The sequence below is a fragment of the Pristiophorus japonicus genome, chromosome 9, assembly GCF_044704955.1.
Source record: "Pristiophorus japonicus isolate sPriJap1 chromosome 9, sPriJap1.hap1, whole genome shotgun sequence".
Classification (NCBI taxonomy): Eukaryota; Metazoa; Chordata; class Chondrichthyes; family Pristiophoridae; genus Pristiophorus; species Pristiophorus japonicus.
This window is the reverse complement of record NC_091985.1, coordinates 100,921,229-100,942,209: the sequence shown is the minus strand read 5'-3', so window position 1 is coordinate 100,942,209 and position 20,981 is coordinate 100,921,229. Positions and strand designations below refer to the sequence as shown.

The 20,981-nt window shown below is 42.5% G+C and overlaps 1 protein-coding gene across 5 annotated transcripts in view; it reads left to right on the top strand.

Moving 5' to 3' along the window:
- usp34 (ubiquitin specific peptidase 34) overlaps positions 1–20,981 on the top strand; it is a 289,864-nt gene that overhangs the window by 237,009 nt on the left and 31,874 nt on the right. For all 5 annotated transcript variants that reach the window (XM_070889641.1, XM_070889638.1, XM_070889640.1 and 2 more), the window contains 4 exons: positions 8,629–8,786; positions 17,745–17,823; positions 18,923–19,049; positions 20,383–20,490. In XM_070889641.1, the coding sequence (XP_070745742.1) occupies positions 8,629–8,786; positions 17,745–17,823; positions 18,923–19,049; positions 20,383–20,490 (472 nt within the window). The remainder of the gene's footprint in view (positions 1–8,628; positions 8,787–17,744; positions 17,824–18,922; positions 19,050–20,382; positions 20,491–20,981) is intronic.

Below are 20,981 nucleotides of genomic sequence, written 5' to 3'. Positions count from 1 at the left end.
TTAAAATTATATCTAACATTTTGTATGAACTTGGTGAATGAAACCCTTAGCGAACAATACCTGTAGCTGTACTATTCACACTAAAAATGTATTGGCTGAAGGAGAGGTGGGGGAGAGATTGTAAAGGATGCCAAAGGAAAGAGAGAAAGAAAACGTATGAATTTCTATAATTATTTGTATATATGCAGTTTTTTTTTCTTTGGGATGGAGTGGGGTAAATGTATGTATTTCCAGCAGGCTTTTAGTTTCCATGCTTCTAGGAAGCCTTTTTAGTCCTTGATCCCAATCTTGAGGATAATTTAATGCCTCACTGTTACTGAATGTTCCAGTCTTGGATACTCCTGATTAAGAGTAAAGCAAATAGCAAGTGACAAGGAAAGTTATGGAGCCCTTGCTTCTGAAACCGCATGGCTGAAGTATGGCTCTGTGAAGGCAACTCTCCAACCTATCCACTTAGTACTTAGTACAGAATGATGAGACTTGCAGGATCTTGTCAAAAAACAAACTTTGGCCAATGGTTTGTGGAAACAATTTATAAAATCATAGGAACTGACTGTTTTATCCAACTTCTAGAATCATAATGTTACAGCACAAAAACATGCCTATTTGGCCCATTCAGTCGAACGATGACAGTATCTCTCTCCACATGAGCCAACTATAATCTTATTCTCCGACTTGCCCCCATGCCCCTTATTGATCCTTTTTTAAGGAACTACGAACTGCCTTTTACGAATGGCAAGGTGGTCCATCGAGCCTGTCTTATAAGAAAGAAGACAGAACTTGGATTTATATAGTGCCTTTCACGACCTCAGGACATCCAAAAGTGCTTTACAACCAGTGAAGTACTTTAGAAGTGCAGTCACTGTTGTATTGTAGAACGCCCCAGATTCCAGGGAATTTTGATAGATTACAACCAATGCATCCACTATCTCTGCAACCACTTCTTTTAAGACCCTAGGATGTAAGCCATCAGGTCCAGGAGACTTGTCTGCCTTTAGTCCCATTATTTTACCAAGTACTATTTCATTAGTGCTAGTGATTGTATTCCTCCCTCCCTATAGCCCCTTGATTATCCATTATTGGGGTGTTTTTAGTGTCTTCTACCGTGAAGACTGATACAAAATATTTGTTGAATGTCTCTGCCATTTCCCTGTTCTCATTATTTCCTTCTCTTATAATTCCCCAGTCTCATTCTCTAGGGGACCAACATTTACTTTAGCCACTCTTCCTTTTTATGTACCTGTGGAAACTCTTACTATCTATTTTTATATTTTGTGCTAGTTTACTTTCATAATCTATCTTCCCTCTCTATCATTTTTTTAGTCTTTGCTGGCTTTTAAAAGTTTCCCAATCCTCTGGCCTCCCACTAGTCCTGACCACATTGTATGCCCTTGTTTTCAATTTGATACCATCCCTTATTTGCTTAGTTAGCCACGGATGGTTATCCCTTCTCTTATAGTCTTTCCTTCTCATTGGGATATATTTTTGTTGTGAGTTATGAAATATCTCCTTAAATGACTGCCACTGCTCATTAACTGTCCCATACTTTAATCTATTTTCCTAGTCTACTTTAGCCAACTCTGCCTTCATACCTTTGTAGTCTCATTAAGCTTAGGAACCCTGGTTTGAGAACCAACTTTTTCACCCTCCAACTGAATTTGAAATTCAACCATGTTATGGTCACTCATTCCTCTAGGATCCTTTACTAGATCTAAGATTGCCTGCCCCCTAGTTGGTTCCGCAACATACTCTTCAAGGAAACTATTCCGGATACACTATGAACTCTTCCTCAAGGCTAACCTGGCCAATTTGATTTGGTTAAAATCGCCCATGGTTATTGCTGTTCCTTTATTACAAGCCTCCATTATTTCTTGATTTATACTCCATCCAACAGTGTAACTACTGTTAGGGGGCCTATAGACTAATGCCCACCAGCAACTTTTTCCCCTTATTATTCCTTATTTCCACCCAAACTGATTCAACATCTTGATCCTCTGAGCCAATATTGTTTTTCACTAATGCACTGATCTCATCCTTTATTAACAGTGCTACCCCACCTCCTTTTCCTTTCTGTCTGTCCTTCCAAATTGTCAAATACCCCTGAAGATTTCGTTCCCAGTCCTGGTCACCTTGCAACCATGTCTCTGTAATGGCTATCAGATCATACCCATTTATATCTATTTGTGCCGTCAACTCATTTACTTTTGTTACTGATGCTACGCGCGTTTAGATAAAGAGCTTTTAAATTTGTTTTTTTGCCATTTTCTTCCTGCTTTGAACCCCTTTCTGATTCAACTTTATGTTTATACATTTTGTCCCTTCCTGGCATGTTCTGGTTTTCATTTCCCCCAGTGCTACCCTGATCTATTGCCTTCTCCTTGTTCTTTGACTTTTAAAATTTTCGTTCACCTGAATCCTCCCCACCCCGCCGCCCCCACTAGTTAGTTTAAAGCCCTCTCAAGTTAGTCAGATACGACCTTCCCTTAACAAATCCATGCTGATTGTCCTTGATTAATCCATGCCTTTCCAAATGAAGATTTATCCTGCGCCTCATGATTTTTTCCAATAATTTTCCCACCACTGACGTTAGGCTGACTGGCCTGTAATTAATTACTCGATTTATCCCTGTCTCCTATTTTAAACAAAGGTAGCACATCAGCAGTCCTCCAGTGTTCTGGTACCACACCTGAAGCCAGAGAGGATTGGAAAATGATGGTCAAAGACTCTGCTATTTCCTCTCTTCGCCCACGCCCGCGAGCACACCTCCACCCACCCACACACACCTCCACCCACCCACACACCCACACACACCTCCCTCCACCCACCCACCCACACACACCTCCCTCCACCCACCCACACACACACCTCCCTCCGCCCACCTCCCTCCACCCACCCACACACCCCCACACACCGCCCGCCCACCCACACACACACACCTCCCCCCCACCCACCCACCCACACACACCTCCGCCCACCCATCCACGCACACCTCCGCACACGCACACACGCACACCTCCGCACGCGCACACCTCCGCACACGCGCACGCGCACACCTCCGCACACGCACACCCCTCCAAAAACTCTGGACATGCATGGCCTCCTTTTGCATAAAGATGGTTTTGAAAACATTCAATTTTTCTATTCCTGCTGTATCCTGCCCAATCAATCTTGCTCAAGTTATCTGTGATCTTTGCAAATATAGTCCTCTTAAAATCTGGGACTAATGTTAATTTTTAGCAGCTATCGTTTGGCTGATCAAGATAAATCTAATATTATGGCCATTAGTCTCATTGCTGTTTGTGGGACCTTGCAGTATTAAAATTGTCTGCTATATAACTAGAATCATAGAATAGAAGTTTACAGTACGGAAGGAGGCCCTTTTGGCCCATCATGTCCGTGCCGGCCAACAAGAGGTTATCCAGCCTAATCCCACTTTCCAGGACTAGATACGTGACCCTACAGGTTACGGCACTTCAAGTGCATATCCAAGTACTTTCAAAATGTGGTGAGGGTTTCTGCCTCTACCACCCTTTCAGGCAGTGAGTTCCAGACCACCACAACCCTCTGCGTGAAGAAATTTCCCCTCAAATCCCCTCTAAACCTTCTACCAATTACTTTAAATTTATGCCCTCTGGTTGTTGACCCCTCTGCTAAGGGAAATATAAGCCCTTTCTATCCACTATATCTAGGCCCCTCATAATTTTATACACCTGAAATGAGTTATCCCCTCAGCCTCCTCTGTTCCAAGGAAATCAGCCTATCCAATCTGTCCTCATAGCTAAGATTCTCCAATCCCAGCAACATCCTCGTAGATCTCTCTACCCTCTCCAGTGCAATCACATCCTTCCTGTAATGCGGTGACCAGAACTGCATGCAGTACTCCAGCTGTGGCCTAACCAGTGTTTTATACAATTCAAGCATAATCCCCCCCCCCGCTCTTGTATTCTATGTCTCGGCTAATAAAGACAAGCATTCGTATGCCTTCTTAACCACCTTATCTACCTGGCCTGCTACCTTCAGGAATCTGTGGACATGCATTCCAAGGCCTCTTTGTTCCTTTACGCTACTCAGTGTCCTACTATTTAATGTGTATTCCCTTTCCTTGTTAGCTCTCCCCAAATGCATTACCTCACACTTCTCTGGATTAAATTCCATTGCCACTGTTCTGCCCACCTAACCAGTTGATTGATATCTTCCTGCAATCCACAGCTTTCTTCTTCATTATCAACCTCACAGCTGATTTTAGTGTCATCTGCAAACTTCTTAATCATACCCTCTATGTTCAAGTCTAGATCATTGATGTGTATCAGAAAAAGCAAGGGACCTAGTACTGAGCCCTGTGGAACCCCACTGGAAACATCCTTCCAGTCATAAAAACACCCATCAACCATTACCCTTTGCTTCCTGCCACTGAGCCAATTTTGGTTCCAACTTGCCACTTCGCCTTGGATCGCATGGGCTTTTACTTTCATGACCAGTATGCCATGTGGGACCTTATCAAAAGCTTTGCTAAAATCCATATACACTACATCATATGCACTGCCCTCATCGACCCTCCTGGTTACCTCCTCTCAAAGTTAGTCAGACATGACCTTCTCTGAACAAATCTGTGCTGACTGTCCTTTTATTAATTTGTGTCTTTCTAAATGAAGATTTATCCTGTGCTTCAGGATCTTTTCCAATAATTTTTCCACCTGAGAGGCTGACTGGCCTGTAATTACTCAGTCTATCCCTTTCTCCCTTCTTAAACAAAGGTACCGCATTAGCACCACACCTAAAGCCAGAGAGGAATGGAAAATAATGGTCAAAGCCTCTGCTATTTCCTCTTTTGCTTCGCTTAATAGCCTGGGATACATTTCATCCGGGCCTGGGGACTTATCCACTTTCAAAGCTGCTAAATACCTTAATACCTCTATTTCATCTAATATTTCACTCCTCCTCGATAGACGTGTCCGCATCGCCCCTCTTTTTTGGGAAAACAGACGCAAAGTATTCATTAAGAACCATACCCACATCACCCACCTCCACACACGCATTACCCTCATGGTCTCTAATAGGCCCAACCCTTTCTTTAGTTATCCTCTTGCTCTTAATACATTTATAAAGCATCTTTGGGTTTTCCTTGATTTTACTTGCCAAGAATTTTTTCATTCTAGAAACATAGAAACATAGAAACTAGATGCAGGAGTAGGCCATTCGGCCCTTCTAGCCTGCACCGCCATTCAATGAGTTCATGGCTGAACATGCAACTTCAGTACCCCATTCCTGCTTTCTCACCATACCCCTTGATTCCCCTAGTAGTAAGGACTTCATCTAACTCCTTTTTGAATATATTTAGTGAATTGGCCCTCTTTGCTTTCCTAATATCCCTTTTTAATTCCATCCCAAATACAAGCTTGTTCTTTCTTTCCTCACTAATGCTGTGTAAGAAACCATCATGTATCTCTAATATCTTCTGTGCGACCTCACAAACACACAGGCTTTAAGATGGCTGATAACTTCAGGAACCTGTCGGGTGACCTGTTCTCTCTTTATTCGGGTAAACAGCACTTGCTGCATTACCACAGTAGTCCACTGGGTGGATCCATATATATTACAGTATCTACAAATCTTACAGCCGTCCTATCCTCAATACTCGATGCATCACCACTGGATCATTGAATGAATACTTGGGAAATTAAAATTCCTATTACACAATTTCCCAGTTCAGTTTTGAATCCACAGGGGGGCAGGCCTCTCCGACTGTGTGCCAATCTTCCAAGGCTTTTTATGTGCCCGAGTGGTTATGGAACAAGATCACATGGTGTCCACCGGTATGCTTGAATCCTTCTGCAACAAGTGAGCACTACTGGACACAGTTTGGATCATTGATCATGGAAATGGAATCCTGATTTAATTGCACAATTATAGTTTGACTGGGCCATTTGTATTAGTGATGCCTTGCTCTTGGGGAGAACACCAGTGGTGTCTAATTTGTGTCATCATCGTAGGCAGTCCCTCGAAGCGAGGAGTGGCATTCGATAAGCCTGGTGTCACTCTACTGGTCCTGTTCAAATTAGTCTCAATTTCTTGTAACTTGTGCCCAGAATCCCTAATCACAGTGGGCCCCTTGACCTGAAAGCCTATAACAGGGGCCAGTGATCAATTTTGGGCCAAATGGCTTCAGCTATACCTTGTGAAACAAGTTTGCTTTCTCTAGAACAGTTAGGTTCTCATTAACAAATGCAGTCACACCTTTTTACATAGAAACATAGAAAATAGGTGCAGGAGTAGGCCATTCGGCCCTTCGAGCCTGCACCACGATTCAATAAGATCATGGCTGATCTTTCACCTCAGTACCCCTTTCCTGCTTTCCCTCCATACCCCTTGATCCCCTTAGCCATAAGGGCCACACCTAATTCCCTCTTGAATATATCCAACGAACTGGCATCAACAACTTTCTGCGGTCGGGAATTCCACAGGTTAACAACTCTGAGTGAAGAAGTTTCTCCTCATCTCAGTCCTAAATGGCTTACCCCTTATCATTAGACTGTTTCCCTCTAGTTCTGGACATCCCCAACATTGGGAACATTCTTCCTGCATCTAACCTGTCCAGTCTCGTCAGAATTTTATATGTTTCTATGAGATCCCTTCTCATCCTTCTAAACTCCAGTGAATAAAGGCCTAGTCGATCCAGTCTCTCCTCATATGTCAGACCAGCCATCCCGGGAATCATTCTGGCGAACCTTCACTGCACTCCTTCAATAGCAAGAACGTCCTTCCTCCGATTAGGAGATCAAAACTGAACACACTATTCCAGGTGAGGCCTCACCAAGGCCCTGTACAACTGCAGTAAGACCTCCCTGCTCCTATACTCAAAACCCTAGCTATGAAGGCCAACATACCATTTGCCGCCTTCATCACCTGCTGTACCTGCATGCCAACTTTCAATGACTGATGTACCATGACACCCAGGTCTCGTTGCACCTTCCCTTTTCCTAATCTGCCGCCATTCAGATAATATTCTGCCTTCGTGTTTTTGCCCCCAAAGTGGATAACCTCACATTTATCCACATTATACTGCATCTGCTATGCATTTTCCCAATCGCCTAACCTGTCCAAGTCACCCTGCAGCCTCTTAGCGTCCTCCTCACAGCTCACACCGCCACCCAGTTTAGTGTCATCTGCAAACTTGGAGATATTGCACTTAATTCCTTCATCTAAATCATTAATGTATATTGTAAATAGCTGGGGTTACCAGCACTGAGCCCTGTGGCACCCCACTAGTCACTGCCTGCCATTCTGAAAAAGACCCATTTATCCCGACACTCTGCTTCCTGTCTGCCAACCAGTTCTCTATCTGCGTCAGTACATTACCCCCAATACCATGTGCTTTAATCTTGTGTGGGACCTTGTCAAAAGCCTTTTGAAAGTCCAAATACACCCCATCCACTGGTTCTCCCTTGTCCACTCTGCTAGTTACATCCTCAAAAAAAATTCCAGAAGATTTGTCCAGCATGATTTCCCTTTCATAAATCCATGTTGACTTGGACCAATCCTGTCACTGCTTTCCAAATGCGCTGTTATTTCATCTTTAATAATTGATTCCAACATTTTCCCCACTACTGATGTCAGGCTAACTGGTCTATAATTACCCATTTTCTCTCTCCCTCCTTTTTTAATCATACTCTGTCCTTTAGGAACCTCATTAGCTAATACATCCCCAGCCCCAACTAGTTTAACATGTTCTCAATAACTATATCAATATTCTCAGCCAACCTCTTAGTATCCAACCAACTTAAATGAAGGCCATCCCTCCTTAAAAAGTTTGGCTTCCCCCACAAAATGTTTTCCAGTTGTCCAATTATCTCAGCCTTTCCTTCCGACCTAGATCCTCAAGCAATAAGTTCAGTCTGGTTATCATGCTGTTCCTCTCTGGTGAGCCAGTAAGCACAGGCCTGAGACCATGACTCTGGCTCCCTTACACGTGAATGTGCTGATTAACCAACTGTAGTTCGCTTGTAGAAGAATAAACTTTTTATCCATGCTATTAGTACCCACATATAAAGCAAACACAATTCAATGACACTTAAATTCATCAGCTCATCCACTTTGTTGTGTAGATTCATGACTTTTGGAAAATACCTAACTGCTCCCTCGCATGCCTTATTTTTGCAGAGTGCTGTGTGGTGGAATTCATTTTAAAAGAATGTAATTCTTTTTGTGATTATCTTAAAGTGTATCCTTTAGTTACTGTCTCACAGACCCAGTTGAAACAACTCACTACCGTGTTGACAATCTAGTTGAGAAATTACATTAATTAGCTAGTGTTGTGTTGGAGTGCAGCCTTCAATTAAAAGTTACGGAATACCTCTGAGTCAAGACAAACTAATAAACATTATAAGCTAAACCAATGAACACAGTCAGAGTAGTAGTGTCTCAGGATTGTCATACTGTAGGGAAAATTACTTAAAATACCCATAGTTGTGTAACTACTAATGCTGATCAGTAATTTTATGTAGTTGGCTGATCATGTCACTCACATGTTAAAGCAAATGTGTTGCTGAGCTGGTTTAGAAATGATTTTAATTGTTTAGTAAATGTCCCATTCCTATACTAAACTAACTACTCTGTTTCTTTATTATACAGGCTGTTGAAGAACTATTCAACCTTATGCAGCTATTTGTAGCTCAGAGACCAGATATGAGAGAAGAGGAATTGGAGGACATTAAACAATTTAAGAAAACCACCATTAGCTGCTATTTGCGTTGTCTGGATGGACGCTCTTGTTGGACTACGCTTATTAGGTAAAGAAGGCAAACAAGATCAATAAATATTTCTCTGCATTTAAACTGCATCCAGTGTAATCTGAAAATACCTAATTTAAGGGGTAATTTTAACAAGTATAATTTTGGGAGGTGATTCTGGTACAGCCAGTACAAGTTTGATGTTTTCTGTGGGAATGGTGGTTTGAAAGGAAAATTCAAAATTTGAACAGAAGCTGATGGAAAGCTTTATTTTTTTTTATTTATTCTGGCAAACAAACCTTTGCTGTTGTATGCTTATGCATGTTATTGAATTTGTTTTATTTTTATAAGTCACCCTTTCCGAACACATTTATCCAGTAGTTGATGTCCCAATAGCTGCAGGATTCTATAATCCTGGAAGCGCGTCAATTGGCCTTTATTCAGCGTGAATGCGACGACTTATTCTGACACTAAAATTCCATAAAGGTTGTATGCTATACATCAGTGCTGGCTATAGGAACAAGAAAAGAGTTCACACTATAATCACAGATATGGAAAGCCATTCTCGGCCCCCCGCCCCCCCCCATCTTAGTTCATTATCCAGAAAGAGCTAAAAGTCCATCCATTGGTGTCATTCACTTGTTAAATAATTTCTAGGTTTTTCACCTTCACTATTCAATCTGAAATCTATTTCATATATAATTTGCCTTTCACTAGTTTGCATCTTACCCTACTCAATTGAGTTTTCTATCTTATTTAGCTCAATAAGATCATCTCTCGGTTATCTTTTTTGAAGGTTGAAGATCCAAAGTTTTTCCAGTCTTTTCTCAAACCTTAGGCTTCTAACACTGTGGACCAATATGTTGTCTCCAGTGCTTGAAGCTATTCCCTGTGCCTCAGTAACTAAAAGTGGACACAGTACTCAAGATGTGGTCTGACTAGAGTTCTATACAGTTTGACTGTGACTTCCTCTGACTTGCACCCCATTCTGAAAACTCTTCTAACAAGTAACCACTGTTTTTTACCCTTCAGTCAATTTCATCATAGAATCATAAAAGTTTACTGCTCAGAAGGAGGCCATTCGACCCATCGTGTCTGTGCCGGCCAAAAAAAGCTAACCAGCCTAATCTCACTTTCCAGCTCTTGGTCTGTAGCCTTGTAGGTTACAGCACTTCAAGTGCATATCCAAGTACTTTTTAAATGCAATGAGGATTTCTGCCTCTACCACCCTTTCAGGCAATGAGTTCCAGACTCCCACCACCCTCTCGGTGAAAATAATTCTCCTTAACTCCCCTCTAATCCTTCTATCAATTACTTTAAATCTATGCTCCCTGGTTATTGACCTTCTAAGGGAAATAGATCCTTCCTATCCACTCTATCTAGACCCCTCATAATTTTATACACCTCAATTAAATCTCCCCTCAGCCTCCTCTAATCCAAAGAAAACAACCCCAGCCTACCCAATCTATACTCATCGCTAAAATTCTCCAGTCCTGGCAACAACTTTGTTAATCTCCTCCACATCCTCCCTGTAATGTGGTGACTAGAACTGAACGCAGTACTCTAGCTGTGGCCTAACTAGTGTTTTACACAGTTCAAGCATGACCTCACTGCTCTTGTATTCTATGCCTCAGCTAATAAAGGAAAGTGTCCCCTATGACTTCTTAACCACCTGTCCTGCTACCTTCAGGGATTTGTTGACATGCACTCCAAGGTTCCTCTTTTCCTCTACAATTCTCAGAATTCTACCATTTATTGTGTGTTCCCTTGCATTATTGCCCCTCCCAAATGCATTACCTCACAATTATCCTGGTTGAATTCCATTTGCCACTTTTCTGCACACTTGACCAGTCCATTGATATCTTCCTGCTAGTCTCCAGCTTTCTTCCTCACTATCAACCACACGACCAATTTTTGTATCATCTGCAAACTTCTTAATCATGCCCCCAATATTGAAGTCTAAATCATTGATATATACCATAAAAAGCAAGGGACCTCATATTGGGCCCTGCGGAACCCCACTGGAAACAGCCTTCCAGTCATAAAAACACCCGTCGACCATTACACTTTGCTTCCTGCCACGGAACCAATTTTACATCCAACTGCCACTTTCCCTTGGATCCCATGGAATTTTACTTTTCTGACCAGTCTGCTGAGTGGGATCTTATCAGAATCCTTCCTAAAATCCATGTAGACTATATCAAATGTGCTACCTTCATCGACCCTCCTTGTTACCGCCTCAAAAAATTCAATCAAGTTGGTCATACATGACCTTCCCTTAACAAATCCATGCTGACTGTCTTTGATTAATCCGTGCCTTTCTAAATGACGATTAATAATGTCATTCAGAATTTTTCAATAATTTGCTCCGTCATTGAGGTGAGGCTGATTTGCGTGTAATTACTCGGTCTGTCCCTTTCTCCCTTTTTAAACAATGGTACAACATTAGTGGTCCTCCGACATCATGCCTGCAGCCAGGAGAGGATTGGAAAATGGTCAGAGCCTCCACTAACTATTTCCTTGCTTCTCGTAACAGTCTAGCATACATTTCATTCGGGCTTGGCGATTTATCTACTTTCAAAGATGCTAAACCCCTTAATATATCCTCTCTCACTATATGTTTATCTCATCTAATATTTCACACTAATACAAAAGCAAAATACTGCGGATGCTGGAATCTGGAATAAAAACAGAAAATGCTGGAAATCTCAGCAGAGTTAACGTTTCGTGTTCTAACGAAGGGTCATCGTTAGAACACTCCTCTTTATGCAATGTCTGAATGGTCCCTCTCATTTGTGAAGACAAAATGTTTCTCACTGCTCTGACATTGATTTACTTTTAAGAAGCTGTTTCCAGCCCACTTTTGCTAAATCAAAGATCAGTAAAATTGGCTTTTCCCCAATTGAGAACTTTTACTCCTGGTCTATTTTTGTCCTTTTCCATAACTACACCAAATTTAACTGAATTATGATCACTACCATCAAAATGCTCTCCCACTGATGCCCAGCTTCATTCCCTAAACCTATGTCCAGAACTTCCCCCTCTATTGTTGGGCTTGCTAAGTATTGGCTACAAAAGTTCTCCTGAATGCATTTTAAGAACTCTGCACCCTGATTCTATCCCAGTTAATATTAGGGTAGTTGAAATCACCTATTATTAATGCCCTATTCTTTTTTTACTTCTCAGAAATTTACCTACATATTTGCTCTTCTATCTCTCCCTGACTGGGGGTCTGTAGTACACTCCTAGAAGTGTGATTGCCACTTTTTTTGTTCTGAAGTTCAACCCATATGGCCTCATTTGATGATCTTCCTTACATATCAACCCTCCTCACAGGTGTAATTGTTTATTTATCCCCCTCTTAACTCGTCTGAAAATCCTGTAACCAGGAATGTTCAGCTGCAGTTACTGCCCTACTTTTAAGCCATGTTTCAGTAATAACTCTGAATTTATACTTCTATGTCTCTATCTTTGCCCTCAGCTCTTATGCCATTATTCACTAAACTCCTTGCATTGAAGTATTTACCACTAAGAACTGCCAAACTCCATTGTTATCTATTTTTTAGCCTTTGTTTCCTCTGCCTTGCAAACTCACTAAATTTCTGCCTTCAGTTTCCAGCTTTGCTTCTCTCCCTTCTGAATCTACACTCAAGTTCCCATCCCCCTGCCAAATTAGTTTAAACCCTCCCCAATAGCACAAGCAAACCCATCCACAAGGATATTGGTCCCGGCCCTGTTTGAGGTGCAACCCATCCGGCCTGTACAAGTCCCACCTCCCCCAGAGCCGGTCCCAATGCCTCAGGAATCTAAAGCCCTCCCACCTGCACCATTTCTCCAGCCACGCATTCATCTGCTCTATCCCCCTATTTCTGTACTCACTAGTGCGTGGCACTGGGAATAATCCGGAAATTACTACCTTTTGAGGTTCTGCTTATTAATCTCTTTCCTAGCTCTCTCAAATCTGCTTGAAGGGCCTCATCCCTCTTTCTACCTATGTCATTGATACTGATATGGACCACGACCTCTGGCTGCTCTTCCTCCCTTTTCTTTCTCTTCCCCCCCCCCCCCCCCCCCCATTGTTCTGTAGCCACTCTGTGACATCCTTGACCTTGGCACCAGGGAGACAACTTGTCATCCTGGAGTTGCATCTGATCCGCGGCCATAGAAACACCTGTATGTTCCCTAACTATTGAATCCCCTATCTCTATTGATTTCCTGACCTTCCTTCCACTACCCCCCCCCCCCCCCACCCTGCTTTCTCTGTGTCACACACATCATGTCGTGGACTTGGCTCTGGTTGTACTGCCCAGAGGAACCATCGCTCTCACCATACCGGCTTGAGAGCAAGATGCACTCGGGGGACTCGTGCACTCCCTGCCTGGTCCTCCTGGTCTGTCTGGCGGTTACCAATTCCTTCTCTGCCTGCACACCCTTGAGCTGCAGGGTGACCACCTCCTGAAATGTGCTATCCATGTAGCTCTCCGCCTAGTGGATGCGCCGCAGTGGTGCCAGCGGCTGCTCAAGCTTCCAAACTCTTAGCCCAAGCTCCTCCAGCTGATGACACTTCCTGCACATGTGGTTGTCCAGGACACTAGAAGCATCCTGGACTTCCCACATGACACACGATGAGCATTCAACAGGACTGAAGTGCCCTGCCATGTCTCTATTTATAGACTACAACTAAACTTTAGTTTAACTCATTGCCCCAAGAGAAAAAAGACAACGGTTATACTCCTCAGCCAATCACCATTGACCAGAAACTTAACTGAACCAACCACATAAGTACTGTGGCTACAAGAGCAGGTCAGAGGCTAGGTATTCTGCTGCAAGTGTCTCACCCCCTGACTCCCCACAGCCTTTCCACCATCTCCAAGGCACAAGTTAGGAATGTGATGGAATATTCTCCAGTTGCCTAGATGAATGTGGCTCCGACAACACTCGAAGCCTGACACCATCCAGGACCAAGCAGCCCACTTGATTGGCACCCCATCCGTCACCTTAAACATTCACTTCCTCTATCACCGTGGCTGCAGTGTGTCCCATCTACAAGATGCACTGCAGCAACTCGCCAAGGCTTCTTCAACAGCACCTCCCAAACCTGCAACCTGCAACCTGTACCACCTAGAAGGATAAGGGCAGCATGGGAACACAACCACTTCCAAGTTCCCCTCCAAATCACACACCATCCTGACTTGGAAATATATTGCCGTTCCTTTATGATTGCTGGGTTAAAATTCTGGAACTCGCTCCCTAACAGCACTGTGGGATTACTTTACCACATGGACAGCAGCGGTTTAAGAAGGCCATCTTCTCGAGGGCAATTAGGCATGGACAATAAATGTTGGCCTTGCCAACAACACCCACATCCCAGGAACTAATTTTTTTTAAACTACCTGCTATCCTGTGACATCACTTTCGAGTTTCTCACTGTGCTTGGTTCAGCTCTCCTGCTCTCGGGCCCACCTTTTATTCGCCTCCAATCTCGCCTAGCTTATCAGTTTCCAATATTTACCTTGATTTTTAAATAAAGTAATTGTTAAAGATCTGTAGAATAGGTTTCAGTAGTGGGAAAGAGATGCTTAGACTGCACAATATGTTTTGTTGTAGTGATTTGTCAGTAATCTGTCATTGTGACTAATATTTTATATTGCATTTCATTAAAAGCAGTTATGCTCCACTTACTACCCAATGTCTTAATATTTGACACTAGTTATGACGTATATTTGCTTCAGACTTCTCTGCTCTACTCAATATCCATTTCAGATCCTGTTTCCTCCAGCTGTTATTGAAGAGGTGCTGTGGCTATCCCAGCATCTTCTGTACTTGAGAAAGAAATAAACTCCTCTGGATGACGATGAAATATCTTGGGTCCCACACTATTCCTTATTAATGTGAGGAAAGGAAAGTTACTCAGCTGTGAGCATGTAGCAATCCGGAATCAAAATGGCCACAAAGCAAGTGGGATTTGGCCCTTAAATTTGATGTGAAAATCTGCTGTGGTGATTGTCAAATTATTTTGTATGGATGGGAATACAACTGCAAAGATCTAGATTGATTACAGTGCTACTTTTTAGATTGATAGAAGATTACAGCACAGAAAGAGGTTCTTTGGCTCCTCATGTCTGCCAGCTTTTTGCTAGAACAACCCAAAACTAATCAAACTGCTCTGCTCTTGCCCCGTAGCCTTTTATCTTCCTCCACTTGAAATACTTAGCCAATGTTCCCTTAAAAGTTGCAATCTTCTCTCTCAATCACTATAGAAAAGCTATCTATACTCCAGCAACCCTCTGTCAAAAGACATTTATTTTAATCCCCTTCCTCACTCTTTTTGGCCAATTTCAAATTGATGACTGCTCATCACTGACTGAGCTAGAGAAAATAGTTGCTCCCTATTCACTTGATCAAAGCTCTTTTTATAATTTAAATAGCTTCTGATGTGTCTCTTCTTAGCCTTCTCTCCAGTGGAAATAGTGCTAATATTTCGGGCCCAAGTTTCCACATGATAAAAAACGGGCGCCCCTCCGAGCTGGGTGCCCGTTTTTCGCGCCTAAAACGGCGCCGGAAAAAAAACGAGCGATTCTGGAGCGCTTTGCAGCTCCTTGTCTGCTTGGCGCTGCGCCCAGGGGGGCGGAGCCTACACTCGCGCCGATTTTGTAAGTGGGAGGGGGCGGGTACTATTTAAATTAGTTTTTTTCCTGCCGGCAACGCTGCACGTGCGCGTTGGAGCGTTCGCGCATGTTCAGTGTGAAAAAAACATTGGCACTCGGCCATTTTTGTAGTTCTTTGTAGCTGTTTAGTTTTTGAACATTTTTTAATAAAAGCACATTGCCATCAGCACAGAGGCTTCTTGTAGCAGTGAGAAGGGTGCAGGAAGCCTCAGAAAGTTGAGGCAGCTGTTTCCCGACGACCTCCCCCTTTTGCCGTCGGGAAATGGCTCCTCAATTTCTGAGGCTTCCTGCAGCCTTCTCTCTTTCCCGCCAGCCGTCTTGAACGGCTCCACCCCCCCCCGCGTTCAGTCGGCTCTCTCTCTTCTCTCCCCCCCCCCCCCGGCGTTCGGTCGGCTCCCCACCCCCCGGTGTTCGGTCGGCTCTCTTCCCCCCCCCGCGTTCGGTTGGCTCCCTTCACTCTGGGCCCCCCCCCCCCCCCCCCGCGTTCGGTCGGCTCCCTTCCCTCTCCCCTGCGTTCGGTAGGCTCCCTTCACTCTCTCTTTTTCCCCCCCCCCCCCCCCCCCCACATTCGGTCGGCTCCCTTCCCTCCCCCCCCGCGTTCGGTAGGCTCCCTCCCGCCTGCGTTCGGTCGGCTCCCTCCTCCTCCCCCCGGCCCGCGTTCGGTCGGCTCCCTTCCCTCTCCCCTGCGTTCGGTCGGCTCCCTCCTCTCTCTCTTTCTCCCCCCCCCCCCCCCCCCTCCCCGACCGCATTCGGTCGGCTCCCTCCTCCCCCCCCCTGCCCGCATTCGGTCGGCTCCCTCGTTTTGTGAGGCTTGCTGCACCATTCTTCCTGGCTGAAGCACTTTCACACAGGTAGGAAGATGGTTTATTTAATCTTTTCTTTGCTTATAAATGTTTATTCAGGTTGGATTTATTTGTATAAGTATAAATATGGATTGATTGTAGAATTTAATGACTTCCCTTCCCCCCCCCCCCCCCCCCCCCCCCACCTCGTTCTGGACGTCTGATTTGTAACCTGCGCCTGATTTTTTAATGTGTAGAACAGGTTTTTTCAGTTCTACAAAAATCTTCACTTGCTCCATTCTACTTTAGTTTGGAGTACATTTTCACTGTGGAAACTTTCAAATCGGGCGTCAGTGGCTGGACACGCCCCCTTTTGAAGAAAAAATTCTGTTCCAAAGTAGAACTGTTCTACCTGACTAGAACTGCAGAAAAAAAAATGTGGAGAATTGCGAATTCTAAGATAGTCCGTTCTCCACCAGTTGCTCCTAAAAAATCAGGCGCAAATCATGTGGAAACTTGGGCCCTTCAAGTCTCCCATAAGTAGTTTCTCATTCATGGCATCTTCCCAATGAGTCTCTGAAACATGCTCTCTGATGCTTTAATGTCCTTTCTATAATGTGGTGCATAAAACTGTAATCAGTATTCTTAACTGTGGCCTAACCGATGTTTTGTACAAATGTATCATTATTATTTATGAAACCCAAAATGTTATTGGCCTTTCATATGGCTTTATCTACCTGCACACTCACTTTCAGGGAATTATGGGGTGAAATTCAACTGTGGCAGGGCTGCAAAACGAATGGTAGCAGATTGGCCACCCATTTTATGTCCCTCTCGAAGTTGAATTTCACCCCCTATGTATTTGAACCCCTAGAGGTCTCTCTTCATCTACACTCTTCAGCATTTTCCATTGAGTGTATACTCCTATTCCTTAATTTACTCTCAAAATGCATTATCTTACAGTTCTCCATGTTAAATTGTACCCGAAACCTGCTTGTCCATTCTGCTACCTTGTCTGCCTGAAGACAGTCCTCCTGGCAGTTTGCTAAACTCTCTACTATACCTGACTCTGTTTCCTAACCATCGCGTAGCTTTTCACATGCTATTACATTTTCTCTTATACCGTACACCTGAATTTTTCTAACCAGCTTCTTGTGACGCATTATTGCACACCTTCTGAAAATCCCATGTTCAGTACATTGATTGCATTTCCTTTATCTATCTAATCAAAAGAAAGTTTAAATTAGTCAAACACGACTTGCCTTTAACCAATCTGTGATGATTGTCCATAATAAACTCATGCATTTTTAAATGTTTACCAATTTTATCTTGAATTATGGATTCAGTTTGCCCATAACTGATGTTACACTGAGGGAATACGATGGTGATTGTGTGGATACTGTATAGTATAATAGTATGTGATCTTATTGGTGATTCATATTGCAAAAAAATAGTGATGCTGACAGAAAAGTAAACCACCAGTGATTATGTCCACATATAGTGTAAATTGCATCAGACACCAGTTAAATGTGACATTTCATCAAAAGTGCCTCATTTTATTATTGCAGTGCCTTCAGAATCCTTCTAGAAACTGATGAAGACAGGTTGCTAGTTGTTTTTAATCGGGGACTGATTCTGATGACTGAGGTAAATTAAATTAATTGTTTTTTTTTACTCATTGTATTATACTTTTATGTTAGACATTCTCCTTGATTCCTCATCACTGTCTACTCTATCTAGGGTAGACAAAAGGATGTACCCTCTATCGAGACTGCAGCTCACCTAAAAACTAAAACAAATGGAACAAAACAGTTTATTTACATTCATTACAAACTATACATTTCTCCTTGAAATGTTAAAACAACAAAGATGCTTCTCCTGTGCTATCCTCACCAATATGGTTGCTCATTTCTTAAGTGTTGGCAAATTACCACAGAGATGCTACTTTGCTAGCTTCAGTTTAACTGTGATAAATTCTGGCACAAATATATTTGAAGATGTACTAAAAATATATTTCTCCCAAATTGCATTCGATGGAACAGTATCAATTTCATAAGATATTTGAATGGACTGGAATGCCTTGATCAATCTGTGTTGAATTTACATAGCCCATTAGATGGGTCCCCATCCAAGTACAAAGATAGCAAACAAAATGCACTGACCAAGTTCCTCCTGAACTACACATGTCCCTATCTTGTCCTGAGGTTTGGAAATTAGCCAGACTATAAAGTGTATCCTATAGAACTTACCAAAACAGCTAGTAGTTACTGACTTTAACCGATGTTTCGTGATCAGCAAGAAAGAATCATAAGTAACCTAACGAAAACAAAGCTACTTCATTTTGTCAGTGTCTTTAGTGCATCCCAATTAATGAATAGTAGTTATTGTTGCTAAATGTTCTTGGGTTCATTGTCGCCAGCCACTCCTGTAAGCAGACCTTGCATTCCCTGCGAACCTTGTGTGTGCCTTTACACCATGGACCAGTGAAGATATTTATAGATTGGGCAACCCTTGGTCCACGTGGTTCTGCTTGCTGTCATTGTATTTGAATGGGGACCTGTCTCTCAAAGATCAATCAACAAGTTTTATGGGGAGCTATTTTATTGGAAAATGCAACAGAAATGTTGCACTACCTGTGTTTGTAGAATCCGGTCTGCTTTATCTGTAATTGTATCATGTTGGCATTGATTCTTCTAGTGTTCAGAAATCTAAAAAATATAGCTGTGAACATTTTTTAATTTTTCAGTCTTTTAATACCTTACACATGATGTACCATGAGGCTACAGCTTGCCACGTGACTGGGGACTTGGTGGAACTTCTCTCTATTTTCCTGTCTGTTCTGAAATCAACTCGTCCATATCTACAGCGGAAAGGTTTGTTCAATGTTGGTGTTTTTTGGGACAGATAGTGATTTCCTGGGGAAGGCTTTTTTTAAATGAGTCTCAGCAGGGTGTTCAGTAGACGAGTTAATGGTCCGTAATTTACGGTCAGCAGCGAAGCAAAGGCCTAAATAAGCTTCCCACAAAGATCTCGCAATCTCTGTGGTGAGAAGTTCTGCTTTTCCGACATTTAGTTGATATCAGTGCAAGTTAATGGGAATAGTGTGAGCTGCTGTGTCAAGCTTTCTAAGCAGCCAATCATAATGCAGAATTCAGATCAGGAAGTGAATAAGCTTTTATTCTAACTTTTAAAACATGTTAGCAAAGATTGGGGCTCTCATGATGAAAAGGTAATCCTGAAAAAAAAATTAACTAACTTTTTAATATATATCTATATATATGTATTTTAATTAAAATCTCTTGCAAATTGTAATTTTTATACATTAAAATAGCTTTGTAAGGTCATAACATTTGTTTAGCAGTCAATACGCTGTTAAAACCCCAGTTACACCTAATCCAAGGGGGTCTAACTTTTAATGGGATATTTAACAGCGATATTACTACGGAAAAGCTGAAGTTTTTGTCAATTTCCCTGATTACACTGATGGTTGTGGGGGGGTGGGAGGGGGCTGGTCGGAGCAGTGACTGACTGACAGCAACTTTATGATTTCTGCGTTCAGATGCGCATGTGCTAAATCCTGAAGTTGCGGTCAGTTTTAAAGGGGTAATAACGGCGAACGCTGTTCGTTTGCTGTTATTAACCACCGCAAATTCTGGGCCATTGTTTTTAATGGGTTATTTTAGATGCATGCTCTTTTTAATAGGCTTTCTGTTCATTTTTCATGTGCTCTTTATACTGGGGCGAGGGGTTGCAAGGAATCAAATTTATAATTGATATCCTCAGACACTTGTTTTGTTCAAAAACAGTACTTGGAGCGTGGATACTTTCTAATTACAAAAGCATCTAACATCATGTTAAATTTCAACTATTGCAATATTTACAGTTTAAAAATAAGATGCATGCACTAACATAACAGAATATTATTTTACGCTGGGTCACGCATCTAAATCAGTCCCTGTTTCTATCTGTGTATACTATATATTTGTTGTTTTATGTTGGGGATTTGAGGTGTGCTTAATATTTCTAGTTTACTTTGGTGATGGAATTTCTTGTGGTATGTCCTCTATACTATACTATATAGTATATTTAGTGTAGTCTTCTTGATAGTTTCCAACAAATAAATGCATCCTTTTTAAATTTTTATTTGCAACTAAATCAAGGATTTTCAATTTCAGATTAATTTATGTTTTAACCTTGCATTTACAGATGTTAAGCAAGCCTTGATCCAGTGGCAGGAAAGAATCGAATTTGCTCACAAGCTTCTCACATTATTGAATTCCTATAGCCCTCCAGAACTTCGAAATGCCTGTATAGGTAATAGTTCCTTTAGGTTGTACTTCGGCAACTAAATAAATCGGCACTGGAATCTTTGATTCATCTGGGTGGGCTGGTTTCATTTTATTAATGTGATGCTGTATTTGATTAGTAGGGTGGTACTGGGGGTTAGCTCTCTGTGATGTTGGGTTTGAGTCTAACACAGATTGACTAGATGAAAATATCTTCTCTCTGTTAGTTAGAAGTGTCCTGCATGAAATGACTTCGGCCAATTTCTACCCAATTGTTGCACCACAGCATAGAACATAAGAAATAGGAGCAGGAGTAGGCCATTTGGCCCCTCGAGCCTGCTCCGCCATTTAATAAGACCATGGCTGATCTGATCTTGGGCTCAGCTCCACTTCCCTGCCCGCTCCTCATAACCGTTCACTCCCTTATCGTTCAAAAAATAGAATTTATCACTTGGAGACATTAACATTTGGTTGGTTGGTGTGGGAAATGGGGGCGGGGGGGGGGCGGCTGGTTGGGGA